The sequence below is a fragment of the Parasteatoda tepidariorum genome, chromosome 5 (assembly GCF_982258835.1).
Source record: "Parasteatoda tepidariorum strain Cologne lab strain chromosome 5, Ptep-v5.0, whole genome shotgun sequence".
In the NCBI taxonomy this organism is placed as follows: Eukaryota; Metazoa; Arthropoda; class Arachnida; order Araneae; family Theridiidae; genus Parasteatoda; species Parasteatoda tepidariorum.
The window spans coordinates 103584445-103600820 of record NC_141759.1 but is presented as its reverse complement, the minus strand read 5'-3'; the positions used below and the strand labels follow the sequence as shown (position 1 = coordinate 103600820).

General features: G+C 32.7%; 1 protein-coding gene across 4 annotated transcripts in view; it reads right to left on the bottom strand.

The window, feature by feature from the left end:
• LOC107440642 (plexin-A2) overlaps positions 1 to 16376 on the bottom strand; it is a 526176-nt gene that overhangs the window by 54126 nt on the left and 455674 nt on the right. For all 4 annotated transcript variants that reach the window (XM_087164666.1, XM_043049324.3, XM_087164668.1 and 1 more), the window contains 2 exons: positions 5710 to 5838; positions 1000 to 1100 (listed from right to left, as the gene is read on the bottom strand). In XM_087164666.1, coding sequence (XP_087020792.1) covers positions 1000 to 1100; positions 5710 to 5838 — 230 coding nt within the window. The remainder of the gene's footprint in view (positions 1 to 999; positions 1101 to 5709; positions 5839 to 16376) is intronic.

The window sequence follows — 16376 nt, the reverse complement described above, 5'->3', positions numbered from 1 at the left end:
CCCCCTTTTTTTCCAGTGGTAGCCTGTTTCATGCTCTAATATATTACTCTGGCTTTAAACAATTTTGATTTCAAGTTATTTGACTCCAGATCAGAAGGTTGCGAGTTCACATCACGTCCGGGTCACCAATGTGGGGAGAGAAGTTATAGACGATGCCAACTTTCATCTATGAAGAGGAACCCCATCATAGAATCGAGTTAACATATCTCATATACTAGTGCATTGTAATTGTATTTTTGCTGTGGTAGACACGCTACAAACACAACATAAAGGATTTAAAGGAAAATCCAGAAAATTATACCTTATAATATGTAAATGCTACGGAAAAAACTGCTTATTGCTTTAGCAAAAATCTTAAAAGTTAGCAGCTATATGTAGCTAAGGCTTATTATATAAATACTGTCAGAATGGTAAGAAAGATAATGTAGTTTCAGAGCAAAGCATTGTTTCGAATTTTAAGGCACTCAAATAGTAGTTCTTAAGCCGTGGTGGCTCAGGGCATAGAACACTCGCTTCCCAATGAGGAGACCCTGGGTTCGAATACCCGCGATGGCTGATCGATGCAAATTCCGCACCCGGCTCGCACCGACCATAGTGCTGACGAAAATTATCCTCAGTGGTAAACGAACCATGGGTTAGAGTTCCCTTGTCGACAGGCTAACCGCGTGATATTTTCCTCTCCATGTAATTCTGGATTGGATTAAAAATTACATGGTTAAGGAGTTGAACATTGTAAGACGTAAACTCACAATTGAGTCGGCTGATCAATGACGGTTATAAAATAGTTTTTTTTTTAAAGTTTTTTTGATGAAAGAACATTCTAAGATCTCTCATTATTTTTAAGTCTTAATAAAATAATCTCGCCAATCAACCATGAATTACCAGTTGTTCTCTGAAGTAATCGCCAATCTATTATTTTTAACAGAACGCGATGATTCAGCAAATTGAAAGATCTAAACCCTCAACTCGTAGGAGGGGAGAGGCACTAAACAAACTTACTTATTTTCAAGAGAACACCATCCGCAGTATGGGTCATTTGCTCCTAGACAGTCCATACAAGATTTAAAGACATGGCACTCCTGAACTTTAACCATGGTCACCTGGAAAATATTTCACATTTCTCAGCACAAACAATATGTCTTAACACAATTTAAATACATCTTTTTCAAAAGCCCTATACAGGACAACAATGATTAAGCTACCAGGGTTCGATCAACTAAGTAAGGGAATTCCCCCCCCCCTATTTTTTCTTGTTTAAATTAATAGTAAATTAACAAAATGTCAAAAAAAATAAAAAGATTAAATGTATCGAAATATCTCTTTTACAATCAACTAATGTAAATGAAAGTAACCTATCAAATCAAAAATATACCACGGTTACAATAAAATGCATATACAAATAATATATCTAAGTTTAGTAAAATACGTAGCCGAGCAATAATTATATTTCAGCAATTTCGATGTGCAATAAGGAGCTGCATTTAATTAATTTCGCGTTAATTAACATTCTAACTAATGTGGAGAAACTTAGCTAACTCCATAACGCCATTTTGTTTATAAACAATCAGCTGGAGTTGACGTCATAGGGTCATGTGTGGGTATCGTGATTTTCTTGAAGTGCAAGTACTCAATCGGAACCATGTTTGGAAGAGACATTAACAGGATGCGTAGCCAAATCTTTCACCAAAAAATAAGCACTCAAAAAATATTTTTAAGCACTACATACTTTAACAAAATTCAAAATAATTTTCAAACTTTACAACATGATCATGATAAAATAACTAGTTTCTGGCAAAGAACTCTTTTCTTGATTATATTAGCCATTTAAAATGCTCGAGAGATTTTTCAGTTCGATATCAGAGGGTGGAAAATGAAGTCTGAAATTGAGAATATCTTGAAAAATGCAGCAGAGTTGCACATGAGAGTGCAATAATCTCATCGAACCCAGCTCAGTAGACGCACATACGCACTCGAAAGTATTTAATCAAACACGTAAAATGATGGGTGATTTCATACGCTATGGACCGATGGTACGCCGAAAAAGATAGTGGTTGAATGAATTGTGAAACCGTTGGGAAAGCACATTTTTGCATAATGCGTGGCGAAAATCGACATGGTAACGAAAAAACATTTTCGAAAAGGGAAAATAAAGCACTTTTTAAAATCAATGAAAAAAGCACCTTTAATAGCTTATAAAAAACGAAAATAAGCACCTTTAAGCACTTTTTAAAAGCGCTACGCACCATCATGATTGAGGTGTGCAGTATTTATGAGACACTATGTATATTTTTTAAATTTGAATTTTAGAATCGAAATAGTTGCCCAAAAGCCTCAATCTTTTTTGGCACCTACATTTTATAGTTAGAGGACTAAATACATCGATGGCAGAATATCTGCGACAAAACTCTCTATCACTCATATCTTTCTGCAAGATACTTTTAATAATGACAAACATATATGTTACTCATTTAAAATAACAAAAGAGCTGTGTGTACAAAAAAATAAATAAATAAATAAAAATAAAACTATATAATTTTTTTAAACTGAACATGAAATAATTTTTTCATTCTAATATCATGGGCGATATTCTCGCATTTTATTTGGGGGGGGGGGCGAAAATTATTTCCTTCTTCGCATTTTGTAAATTATTATCACAATAAAAAAAATTATTACAAATCACGAAATCCGTAGTAGTAATTGCCGAAAAAAAGATTGATGGATGGAATCACACGAATCGGACTCCTCAAATGCGTGTTTCGTTTCGAGATTAGGTTGTTGTAATAAATAATATCGCATTAAAAATATCGGATTTAAAACCTATGGAGAAATCAATAGCAGCAACTGCCAAAAATGCGATAGAATTATTGCCTTAAAAAATAAATACGCAAACGCAAGTTTTGAATTTTCCAGATTGTTTGAAATACATCGCGAAATTTAAAATCCACGTGAAAATCAATATCAATAAACTGCCGAAAATACAATCGAAACATGACATCGATTCACGATACTCTCGGCGTAAATTAAGCGCGTCAAAAAGTGATTACCTAACTGGACGACTCAAATATTATGTGTAAATTTCTGTAGAAAAGAAAAGTTAAAAAAAATTTTTTTTTTTTTCTTTTCAAAAGAAAAATCTTTTTGCAAGAACTCTGTAACGTTCTGCGTGTCGCTGCGATTCTGCCGATGGCTCAGATATACATATTTGAAGAAAAAAAAAGAAGAAAAAATTAATTATAATAACTTTAATAAGAGGACTCGATTGGTTGTTGCTAACATTTGAATTTTTTTTTTATAAACCAGAAAGAAAAAAAAGAAAAATCAAACTTTTTCAAAATTTTAGAATTTTTTTCCCCGATAAAAAGAAAAAGGACCGAATAAACGCTTTTTGATTCAAGTAATTCATTTCTTCAAAGTTACTTCAAACTGTCTGAAAAATAAGTCGGAATGAAATCCCACATCTATCCAATCAGGTTGGATCCCCACCATAGTGTCAGGAAGTGGCAACTTCTAAAAGAGAAACTGGACGACATGAGTTAGCTCTTAGCTCACTCTGCTCCCAGGGGAGATCTCCTCCAGAGAGGATGTCAAACAGGTAATGACCAAAGAGATGCGGTCAAATGTTCCATCTCAAAGAGAAGAAATAGGCAATCAGCGAAAAAACCCTACCTTTCACTTCTTAAGTAAGTAAGTAAAAAAAGACCTTAAACGAAGTCAAATTTCAAAGCAACAAGCGCTTTGATTCCTGTGACATTAGGTCTTTTATTTCAGTGAAGAAGAGGGAAATAATGAACTTTGAGGCCTCTCATTGACACCAGGGGTATGTCTAGGTACCTATTTCGTGAAAATTTCCACATAATTTGTGAAAATTAAAAATTACTTTAAAAAAATTAAAACAAAAATATGGTAAAGTGAGAAAATATTTTCAATAATTGTCACTACAAATAAAAATAATTTACGAATGGTAAATTGCTATATATTTTTCCTCTTGTATTCAAAAACAATTTTGGTAGTGTAAGAATTCGGTCTTAAAATTGTATCCAAATTTAAAAAAAACCATCGTACATAATTAAATTTTAACTTGAATTTAATAAAAACAAGCATTTAACAGTACTAGCTAAATATACTTTGGTATTTTCTACAGTTCAGCGTTCGAAAAATTGGGAGGGCACATCATTAGAATTGAGAATTACACATAATCGGAAAAGTCATTGTACGCCGATAGAGGCTCGTCACCATTTACGAACTGGCTCTCTGTGCGCAATTAAACCATACTTTTAATTTAGAGGAAGACCCTAAACTCTATGACGAAGTTCATTGGCAATTATGAAAATATTAATCAATTTAAGATTAATAATTGTCTGCAAAATATTTAACGTGAAAATGAAATATTTATATCACAGCGTTTTATGAAAAGTAGTCATAAAATTAGCTTTTATGCCAGACAGTTGAATTTACAAAGTCTGGATCGGCATATAAATATAAAGTCTAGTATTAATTCTGGTAAATGCATAAGTTGAATTAGGGTTTTCGTCGAAATGGAAACTGAAAATTGCGAAAATAATTAATGACCAATGGTTGTCAGAGAACCATGCATCTTTGATGATGAATTTGGTTACTCAATTAAAAAATTGAAAGGTTCGATATGAAATACTAAATAAATGCATTAGCATGCGCAAAACACTTTATTGGAAACTAAATTATCTTGATTTTTACATTTCCTATAATTATCATTAGATTTTTAGAATTAAGTGTTTTATAACTATCATTAGTTTCTTATAATTACGTTTTCCCCATAAATATAGAAGTTTTGTTATCTAATGATTTCTAGGGTTTCCACTACTTGTTACCTTAAAAACAGTAGCTTTAGTAGCCTTACACATAAAAAGTAGTAGCCTAAATATTCTTTCCAGAAAAATAATTAAGATTCCCTTTTCATCTATGTGGTGGTGTTTTGAATAATTATCATAAAGCTTTAACTCAGTAAAGAAAAGAAAAAAACATCTTATGATACAACCGTACAATAAAATAAGTTAAATTTTAGCGAGACTAGTACTAGATCAGACCATTTATTAATTAAAATACTCCTTCAATAACAATATTCACCATATTTTTAAAAGGAAAAATTAAATTAAAACTGGAATAAAATAAAGATAAATTTTAAAGCTCAAGGTTAATTAATTCATTTCAATTTAAAAAACCGGAAAGCCAAAACTATCCATTAAAACTTTAAGGGGAACTTTTTAAGTTACACATAAGCTTTTTCTTTTCCCAAAATTTTCTATATTAACTTGAAAAAAGAATTCTTTGTTCATAAAAAAAAGCACCAAAAATCTTTTCTTTATTATATTATATACCACAATATATGAGGAAGTAAATAATCGAGAAAATATGCAAGAAGTCGCCATAGCCGAACGAAGTTTTTTTTTTTTAAAAAAATAGTAGCCAGTTAAAACTTTAATTTGTCAATTAACTTGGCGAACTGGACAAGTTAGTCGCCAAATCCTTTAATTACGTAATAGTCAATTCATCAGCTGCTATATCCATTGAATTATTCCACTTAAAAGAGAATATCTGATTTTAATACCATTAAAAAAATAATTTTTTGTTGTTGTTGCACACATATAGCAAAAAAAAAAAAAAAAAAAAAAAAAAAGTTTCACACCCTGCTTTTGAAAGAAAGTGAGGAATTATTTATATGAAAGTATTTACCCGTTTTTCCGTCATGACGTAGAGGTGATTTTTTGCTTTGTCAAAAAGCATGTCAGCATTGACTGGGTTACCCTCATCAATAGCCAAATCGCTGTACTCAGACGCTTTCACCACAGTTTCCACGACAGCCTGTAAATAAGAAAACAATGAAATTAGTAAAGTGAGCACTTACATGAAAGTGTCTCTTTATTTTATATATAAGTGTCTATTATTCGAAGTTTTTTCACCAAATAAACAAGGATGTACAGTGCCATAAACTCGGCATGCGAACAAATGGTATATATATTTAGAATGGTATAAATATTTTATTAACTAACAAATTGAAAAAGTAATTTAACTTTTATTTTTTAAAAAAAGGTCACCAATTTGGCGAGATCATTCCAACGATCTCGCCAAGATGAAAATCCTTAAACTTTAATGCTCATGTAAAAGTATTCCTTCTCAGGGAAATAATCATTCAAGAACTACCATGGCGATTTTAATAACACAACTTAATCGCGACATAGACGCATAGAGAACGAAACAGCACAACAAATAAAAACGAACATTTACTAATCACGTGACTTAGTGCTGCCATCTATATTCATTGAGAGAACTATTTCAGACAGAAACAGATCAATTCCAAATCTCAGCAAACTTTTTTGTGTCAGAGCAATAAATAAAAAATAAAAAAAAATTGCCTGAAACAAATTGGAAGTAACTATCGATTTTTATTGAGCCTTAACAATGCAGATGTGGAGTTACATTGCACCAATTGAAAACACATCAAAATACACTGTATTATTCTTGCTGTTATGCTGATGAAGATGCTGAACATATTCTTCTTCATTCTTCATTGTAGTCTGTATGCGAGTGCCCGAATGAATTTAAAGACTGATTTGAGACGTCTTTCTATTTGTTGGTCACCTGTCTTATCAGAACTTGTCAAAAGTATTCAAAGTCTTGCGGCCTTGCGGAATTTTGTTTTTAATGTAAATTTTTCTTCTTTTTGTTTTCTACTTACAACTATAAGCCTCATGCTATACTTTGTGGTGCATGGGGAGTTTTAAGTCGTTTAAATAAAAATAAAAAAAATTAAAAAATACACTGTATTTCATATTTATATTTTGAACCATTTACATAATGGATGCTCAGGCTAAAGTTGAACATTCATGCCGGAGCAGCAAAATAACTTGGCCCCTCATTGGACCAATATTCACGAATATTGGCTCAATAAGGGTTCCGATATTGGCCCTATATAGAATTGTCCGATTCACACGAGATTTTACAGCAACTTTACATAAAATTATCAGATACACCCGATATCTTATATTCATTTTTCAGCCAATATAGGCTCCATATTTGGCCGACATTGGCCCTATATGGGACCAATATTGAAAAATCTAGACATCCCAATATTGGTCTCTCGTTGCATGTTCGTATAGGACACATATTGAGATAAACTGGAGTCAAAATGAAATTGTTGATAGGGTGGTTAACTATTAGTAGGAGTTGCATATTATTCACTAAAAAGCGTTATTTCATAAAACGATAGAGTTTTCGTAAAGACTGCAGCAAATTAGGTTTGCTAAGACTTAAGATGAAGACAACGCACAGTCGCTTAAGGTAACAATATGAGCAAATATTATTTCCAGTGAAAATATTGTGCACAATTAGGTGAGTGCCCTTTCATATTTAAACAAACCATGTTAACAAGAAAACTTAAGAAATGGGAAGGAAAAGAATTCTCTGGGAATCTTTTGTTAAAGCATCCCTTCTTGATCTAGTTTCCTCCAGCCACCGTGTCATTCTTTTCCAAATCTTGTTTGGACAGTTGCCACCGGTAACCTAGAAATCTCTCTTGTTCCACGTCTCATTCCGGTAGGAACTTCTTGATATTTCGGACCAATGAAAAGAGGTTTTGGGGATGAAAATTGAGTTTTAGGAAGGTGGCTTTTGTTGTCGGAAATTCCTAGCAGTGGAACCGTCTCTCTCCTAAATCCCGGAGAATTGTGCTTTTGAAGAATCGGGACAGGTAGGGGGGATTTCACACTTTTGTTATTATTATTTTAGACTTCAATTTGAAGTGAACAGGGGAATTCTTAATACGATTTCACCAACACTCTTTCATTTTAAATTGATTTCTTTCAACGCTGTTTTTGGTACCCTGCTCGCTACAGCTCACAAACCCCGCTTCGCAATAATATTTTATAACCGGCGTTGAATATGCCAGGGGTCGAAATCCAGAATATAAAAATTAAGGATGAAGTCAAATGTTCCTTCTTATGATTAGCATAGCTACCATCAAGGATAGGAAGAAAAAAAAAAACAGTAGATTTTACGAAATAATATAATTTTCATGATAAATTTTGAAAAATATACTAAATATTTTATACATAGGGAATTTTATGGTCTTCAAAATAGAAAAACTGCGATATTTCCCAGTTATGATTTCAATTAAATGATCTTGAAATATTATGCAGTATTTTTATTCATAATTTTGAATAGTAATAGGCATTTATTTCATCAAAAATAGTTAACTGAATTTTATAAATCAGGCTCACTTTATTGTGTATTAGTGACACTTTTTAAAATATTCAAGGAAGCAATAACCTGTAAAAAATTCTATTTCAATAGGGATATTTTAAGGAAACTTACGAGGATTCTCTCGTGAAAATCAGTAGAGTATGATATAGAGATAGGATGGAAGGTAAGAGCTTTTTATATATTTCTCCCATATGAAATGTTCTATACCATTAATTCAAGGGTAATTTTTTATAACAATGGAAATAAACTAATAACATACTTGACACGATATGAAAACTTAGGCTTTCATTTTGTAATAGATTTACTTTGTTTCAAGGCATATAACAACATCTTTGAAATTGAAGTTTCTTCCAATTCTTTTTTAGATAAATATATATATATCCTTGCTTTTAAAACTTCAACAAAAATTTAGAAAATACAAAAATTTCAGGATACTTTCTCTATTTTAAGGACAGCTATGAGCTCTGATATCCGTCGACAATAAATATATGCGTTATAAACGTTTCAATAAATATATTGTACAACCAATTACATCTTAACCGATAATGCAGTAAGTGTTATATGCAATGGACATAACGTTCTCTAGCAAACAAACTTATCTAAGACGAAATTAAAGCAAGATTATCAGCTACTTCTCGAAATACTGAGAGTGAAACAATTAAAAAAAACATAAGACCAGATTTAAAGACGGAATTAAAGCAATGTTTTAAAGTATTAAAAGTGATCAAATAAACTTCATATGACGAAAACAGAAACAACGTTTAAAGCAATTTTTCCAAATATTAGCTTCAAAATACATATGTAGAAAAAAAAAAGTGCCAATTACAAAAAAATGAAGGCAATTAAAATATGTTTAAATTTCCTACAGGCAGACCAAAAGATGACTAAAAATTTTTGAAATGAAACTTTTTTTCCTTACGACACAGATAGTTATCTTTTGTTTTAAGAATGAGATATTTTTTTCTTCTTCCAAGGTAATATACACAAACAAGGGAGAAGCGGAAAAAGTGAAGAAATGAGATGCGCTTCAGGGTGGAAAATAAAAATTTGAATTAAGAAAAAAAAAAAAAGTTTAATACGAGAAATATTATAAAAGTATGTTCTAAAAAAAGAAAGAGAGGAAAAAAAAGAAAAGAAAATTAATGAGGTTCGGTGTTAAGTACATAATGAGGAGTAAAAAACGGGCGACAATTTTAAATAAAATAAGAGCAATTATATATTTTTTTCTCTCACATTATTTTGCGACTATCATATAATTTACAAAAATTATCCGCGAATAAATGTAAACAAAAGAGTAACGTTAATTTTGACGCTTGAAAAACACTCTTAATTTTCGTGTTCAAGGTTTGGTCATGCTGCTAGGATGAAAAATAAATTTATTTTAAGAAATCAAAACGGATTTCTCCTGGCAAAACAATGTTTAATGGAAATTGCCCGTAACGACAAGACTAAACATATATTTTTACGATTTTTATTTTGTAAAATATGAAGGTAAAAAAGTATGCAAATCGGCAGCCTCAATTTAATATTTAAGCAAGAAAAGTAAGAAGAAAAAAAAAACGTTATCGAAATCGGAGAAATCGCTGATGAAAAAGGCGGGCGCACAAAATTTCAAAACCTGTTTAATTGCAGATTTAAACTCGGATGTTCGAATAACCGTTTTCTCAGGTAATCAAACAGGCTTTGATGTTATGTACAGCTACCTTGTATAAAATTAATCACTTAAATATTATATTAAGAGATTTATTTAATACGAGGCTATCTATTGCTTAATAATGTTGCGCACCTGCCAACATTGGAGAAATAAAACTAGCGATATTTTTTAGGCTACGAGTAAAGTTTTGATACATCATACATAAACATGTAACTGAAAAAGAGAAACTCAGAATAGGAAATATAAGCACTTACATTTAGCGAAGTAAAAAATATGTATATAAATCCTAATTTAAAAAAGATTTTTTCAAACCGTTATTTATAATTACTTCAAATATAAACACTCAACATACTGCAATACTGGCAATAGCACCATTTTTTGAGGAATAAGAGAAGTATATTTGCGATCATTGGATATTTTATCGACATTTATTTTATTATATTATTTTTTCAATTTCTTCAACAAATACAGAGAAATTTTAGAATATACTGGTATAGTCGTAAAGTACAGGAATCTTCATTAATAATTCAGGAGACTTGGAAGGTATGAAGTTGTTTTAAGGTATTGAAATCATGGATTTATATAATTTAATTTTTATCGTAAACCAAACGAATGAACTGATGAAAAACTTATCGTTCAAATGGATGGTGTAGAGCAGGTGAAGAACAACTATTTTGGGGAATCGGGGGCTCAACATTAACATAATGCTGTAATAAAAAATATGCGAGAAATACTTGAATGAGTTACAAGTCTATAATTAAACGTTTGCTCATTTGCCGATAGCAAAAATAACAAATAAATTCAAATTCAAACAATTATTGGATTATAAAAGCAAATTATAGTAACAAAAAAGATATTTGAAAATTTCATTTATCCTAAAAATAAATTTCACACAAAATTTGTTTCTAATACAGTACGAGGGTTGCTATTTATATTTCTAGCCTAATAATGAAAAAACAAATATGTAGGATCGAAATTTGTTTCATTGTCTTTCAATATATTCTCCATGATGATCAATACACTTTTGCATGCGTTTGAACCAATTTTCAAAGCAATTTTTCCAGTCCGATTGAGGTAACTCCAAAACATGCGTTTTGAATTCATCAACCGCTTCTTCGGGGGCGAAAATCGTTGTCCACGTAATTTATTTTTGATGTGTGGGAATAAGAAGAAGTCATTGGGTGCCAAATCAGGGCTGTACGGTGGATGACCCATCAGTTCGATCTTTCGCTCCGTCAGAAATGCCTTTGTTTGAGTCTATGTGTGAGAGCTCGCATTGTCATGATGAAGAATGATTCGCCTGTTCTTCTGCTTTTTTCGAATTTCTCCGATGACTTCTGGCAAACAAATGGTCCTGTACCATTCAGAATTGACCGTCCTGCGTTGCTCTAACGCTCTTTTTTGAAAGAGAAGAACTTTTCAATTTACTGTCAACAACACAAATGAAGCTATAATGGTAAATCGTCTGCTGAATTTATGTTTAAAACTATCAAACTTTCGATTAAAATCGTCTGCGGTCGCCTAGCAACACTAACTGTTGCCAAGGCCAGAAATATAAATAGCAACCCTCGTACGTGATGACTGCCGCTAGAATTTTGAATTTTTTTTTTTTTTAAATTCATCTTAATCTATTTGCGTGATTTTCTTTCTTCTCTTTTAGGTTACTTTCAAATTTATAAGTAGTATATCATAAGTATGTACTGCATACTCTGAACCCATTGCATAAATAGAACTTTTCTAATGAAACTGATACTTTGAGAAAAGGTGTAAAACTAGATCAGTAACTTCCTGTTACTCTTTTTCTTTCACATTTTTAATAATATTTCGGACAGATCATTGGCCAAGCTAATCCTCTGAACAGGGCGCACAACCTATGGCCCAAGGGCGACATGTTGTTGTCGTAGACCATTAAGGCAAGGGGTGCGATTGTTCCTTTCTAGTGGCGCCATCTATGGCCAAGAATTCGACTTCTGCCCCGTAACCCCATTTATAGGGAGGACCCACTCATACATTCATTCATCCACAGATCGTACTTTTGACCCGAACCAGAGAACAATCTATTTCCGATTCAGTACCCCCAGAGGTTTAATTTGTTATGAGACATGGATGACTTTCGGCCGGCCGTCCAACACCTTGCCAACCAGGCTATCCCGACCAAAAGCCACAAGTTTAATGACTAAATGATCATAAGCTGAAGGGAGCCGCGATGGCTCAGGGGATAGAGCGTTCACTTTCCAATGAGGTGAACCGGGTTCGAATTCCAGCGATGCCTGGTCGTTACAAATTCCGCATCCGGCTTGCACCGACCACAGTGCTGACGTGAAAAATCCTCAGTGGTAAACGTATCATGGGCTAGAGTCCTCTTGCCGTCAGGCAAACCGTGGGAGGTTTTCGTGCTCTTTTCTCCATGTACCGCAAAAGCGGGTAAGTTCCATCAAAAAGCCCTCCAAGAAGGCAAATTTCTCCTAATACCTGATCCAAGAGTTCTCTTGTCTTCTGGATTGGTTTCAAAATTACAAGGTTACGTAGTTGAAAATTAGTAGTCGTAAACCCGAAAACTGGGTCGGCTGTTCAACGACGATTATAAAATAAAATATAAGCTGAACTTCCCAAAAACATCCAAGTTTGTTGGAGAATCACAGTCCTGCGCATTACTGAATCCTTTAACATTTGCAAGGGAAGACCCGGAATCTTATCAACAGCTTTAGAAGCTAATTTATTCGATTTAATACCATATATCATGAAAGGTAACAATCTCTTATCAAGTACATATCTCCAAGAAGATCTAATAAAGGTATAAATTTAACAATCCAAAATATGGCATATCGTTAAAACATTATAAATAAATTAAAAGGCGATAAATCAAAAACCTCTGGGAACATCTATCCAGCGAGTGGAAGTTTTGAAAGCCAAAAACCATAGATTCAAAAGATAAGCTTTCTGAATATCTTGACAATACCACCACAACTATTGCAGTGAGAGAAAACGCATTCGGCTATTAACTGACTGTCATTTATCAAATGCCGTGCACTTGACAACGAGCTTTTCACTCGCAGCGACAACAAAGACCTTCCGCATCGGCAGTTGAAGGGGAAAAACTTAACGCATGTTTGAATACTTAATTTGTGTTTAATTTATGATATTGCGAACGGCTTTACGTTTTGTGATGAAATATTTCAATCTAACTCTATTGAGGAGTCCACAATTAGCATTGCCTTTGATGTATGTCGGTACATAAGGTATAAAAATATGCAAAATAGAAATTGTCGCGTTTAGCTGTTTGCTTGCAATGGAGTTAATCTTGTGACGCAATTGTCCGGATTCGGTCTACGAAGGTTGAGATATTAAAGCCAAGAGATGTTACCAACGATTCGGAATTGATATCGCTAAAAAAAATTTATTCCGAACGGAAATTGCTTTTATCGGATTGCAGGATTTGCAAATGACAATTTGACAAATCAGCATTTGTCCAGGAGTATCCCTTGTCTCCAAGATTGGGTTCAAAATTACAAGGTTACGGAATTGAACATTAGTAGTCATACATCCAAAAATTGGGTCGGCTGTTCAACGACGGTTTTTGTTATAAAATAAAACGATTTTTTAACACAGGGGTGATTGTGAGCCCAACTCAAAAATCTTGAAAATTTCTTGAGTAAAATCATTAATGACCCATTTCCGAAAATTAATGTCTTTATAAATATAAATCATTGATATTTTCAAAGCATGAAATTCTAAATAAATTATATACAGCATAATTTAAATGAATAATATAAATTTATCTCTAATCACATTTATTATTCTACTAGAAACTAGAAAAAATATTTACAAATGTAAGAGACGACTAGTAAGAGTATAAATACTAGTTTTAATATTTTTAAATAAAATATAAAAGAATTTTGATACATAAATGTGATCGATAATTTCTTGAAACTTCTGGACATTGGATTTCTGGGAACTTTCAGATCGAGGTTAGCGAAAAATCCGAAAATCCGGATTTTTCTTCCAGAGCACAATCATCTCTGTTAACAAAAATCTACTAGGAATACTTAATCCTTTTACTTCAATAAAGTTTAAAAATAAACCGACAAATGCATATTTGTTACCATAAACTTTATGACCGTTTTTAAACGATAAATTAACACTATTAAAAATACAGATTAAAAGATGGCTAAGCTATGACCCACCTCAGCAATTAATTAAAAAATATCCAGAAAATAAACAGAAAAACTAATCTAACATGAGGCACAAAGTCAAAAATTATGATGGAAACTAATTAAATTAAAATAAAATAAAACTAAGCCAGTCATCAATTATTTTTAATCGTACCAAATAGAGGCAAAAGCCATTTTTATTTCTATGCCATGTGTGCCGACTTAACCACGGTTGATCCTTAATCTGTTAGTAATTGATAGCCAATCTTGAGGAGAGGGTTATAAAAGGGAAAGAGTGGATTGCTTTTCACTCCCCTCCCAGCCTGTCGTCATGGTAACGCACCTAAATGCTATGCCTATCCTTCTCTAAGTAGAAATACATAGAAAAGGGTTACTTATAATGAGGGGATATTAGCTGGTAACGAGGATACTTAAAACGAAAGGTGTTTTCTACAAATAAACATATTCCTGCACTTTTCGGGGATTTTGGTGCAGAAATTGAAAACAGTTGTCGAGGCTAATTGCGACAGATGAATTCTGTGTTTGGAAGGGAACATAAAAGTTATGAAATGGAAGTTAAAAGAACATTAATGTGAGAAACTTTTGTTCCGGGCAGCAGCCAAAGAAATTATTTCGGAGGATTTTTGAGTACCCGTGAAAGCGGTTAATGTAAGAGTCATCTTTCTCAATTTGAATAAAGAGAGATCGAAATATAATTTCTTTAGAACTCTTCAAGTGTTCTTTAGAACTCTTCAACTTGATCAAAGGTAATTGTTACGGGAAGTGAAAAAACCCGAAAAATTTTAAGTGCAAAAACTCGATAACAAGATATCAGTTTATATACTATATTCATATTTAATATAATTTTTCGAATTAAGATTTATAATTAAATTACCGTTCGATAAAAGACACTTTTATAGTAACAAATTTAAGAAACAATTCAGTTTTACAAGAATCGCGATATCGAATTTTAAGAAAGAGGAATCAAAAATCACGATATTGGGTTTTAAAATCGCGTGATTAGGAATCGCGATATTGGAATTAGGAAGACGATAATACAAATCGAAATATCAGATTTTTGAAAAGCTTAAATACGAATCGCGATGCATGATTTTCAGATGCTGTGAATACGACTAGGTCGGCTAGCGACATTGGATTTTAAATTTGAATGAATAGGAATTGCGATATTGATTTCAAAAACGTGTAAATACAAATTACGATGTTTGATTTTTAAATCCCGTGTATACGAATCGAGATGCAAGATTTTTAAATCGCCTGAATACGATTCACAAGGAATGATTTCAATTAAGTAAATACGAAAATCGATGCTCGATGTTAAAATCGCGTAAATATGAAGAGCGATATTAACGGATTCCGGCGTAGTTTCAGAGTTGCAGATGGGAGTACAAGAATCTCACCGAACCCAACTCAGTAGATTCACATGCCGACTCGCAAGTATTTAATCAAACATGTAAAACGATTGGCGCTTTCATACGCTACCGACCGACGGTACGCTGAAATGGATTGTGGTTGAATGTGGTAAAAACGTTGAATAGAATAATGTGAAAAGCACGCTTTTGCACAATACATGGCGAAAATAGTGACGGTAAAGAAAAAAAATCTCCTTTTCGAAAATGGAAAATTAAGCACTTTTTAAAAACATCCAATAAAAAAAGTATCTAAGGGTTTTTAAGAAACGAAAATCGAAAATTAGTACCTTTAAGCACTTTTTAAAAACGCTACGTACCATGCGAGAGAGTAAAAACAGAACAAAAAAAATTTGAAGTGGCCAAGATGAAAATCAAAGGAAAATTTATTAATAAAAAAAAAAATTAAAAAATTAAGAGCTAATGTAAATTCTAAAATATACATTAATTAACAAATAAACTTTAAACATCTTTATGAATAGATTCTGAGAAAGAATACACTATATAAGACATCATTAAAAATAGAAGAAAAATGTGAAATCACAGAATGCAAAAGGCAAGAAGTAGAAGTTTGAAAGAAATCTCATCCTTTTCCGCAGCCCACGATTTAAGAAGCATTTCTCTCCGTTGCCATGGAGATAGTCGTAAACGCAGGGTCTTGGAGATAATCGCCTCTCATAAAACCGGAGCTGACCCGAGGTCAACTGACCGGAACGGTGTAACATGGGGCCCATAACAGTCCGGGGAGAAGCCAGGACCGTGATTTACAAAGGCAATTTTGAGGCAGTGAAAATAGGCGGCAAAAGAATTTGCCACTCCGCAAAAGAACTTTTCAACGTTTGCCTCTGAGAGAGATGCCGGTAAAACGTTCGATGGGCGGTGTGATTTGCGAATTGAATTGCCATTAAA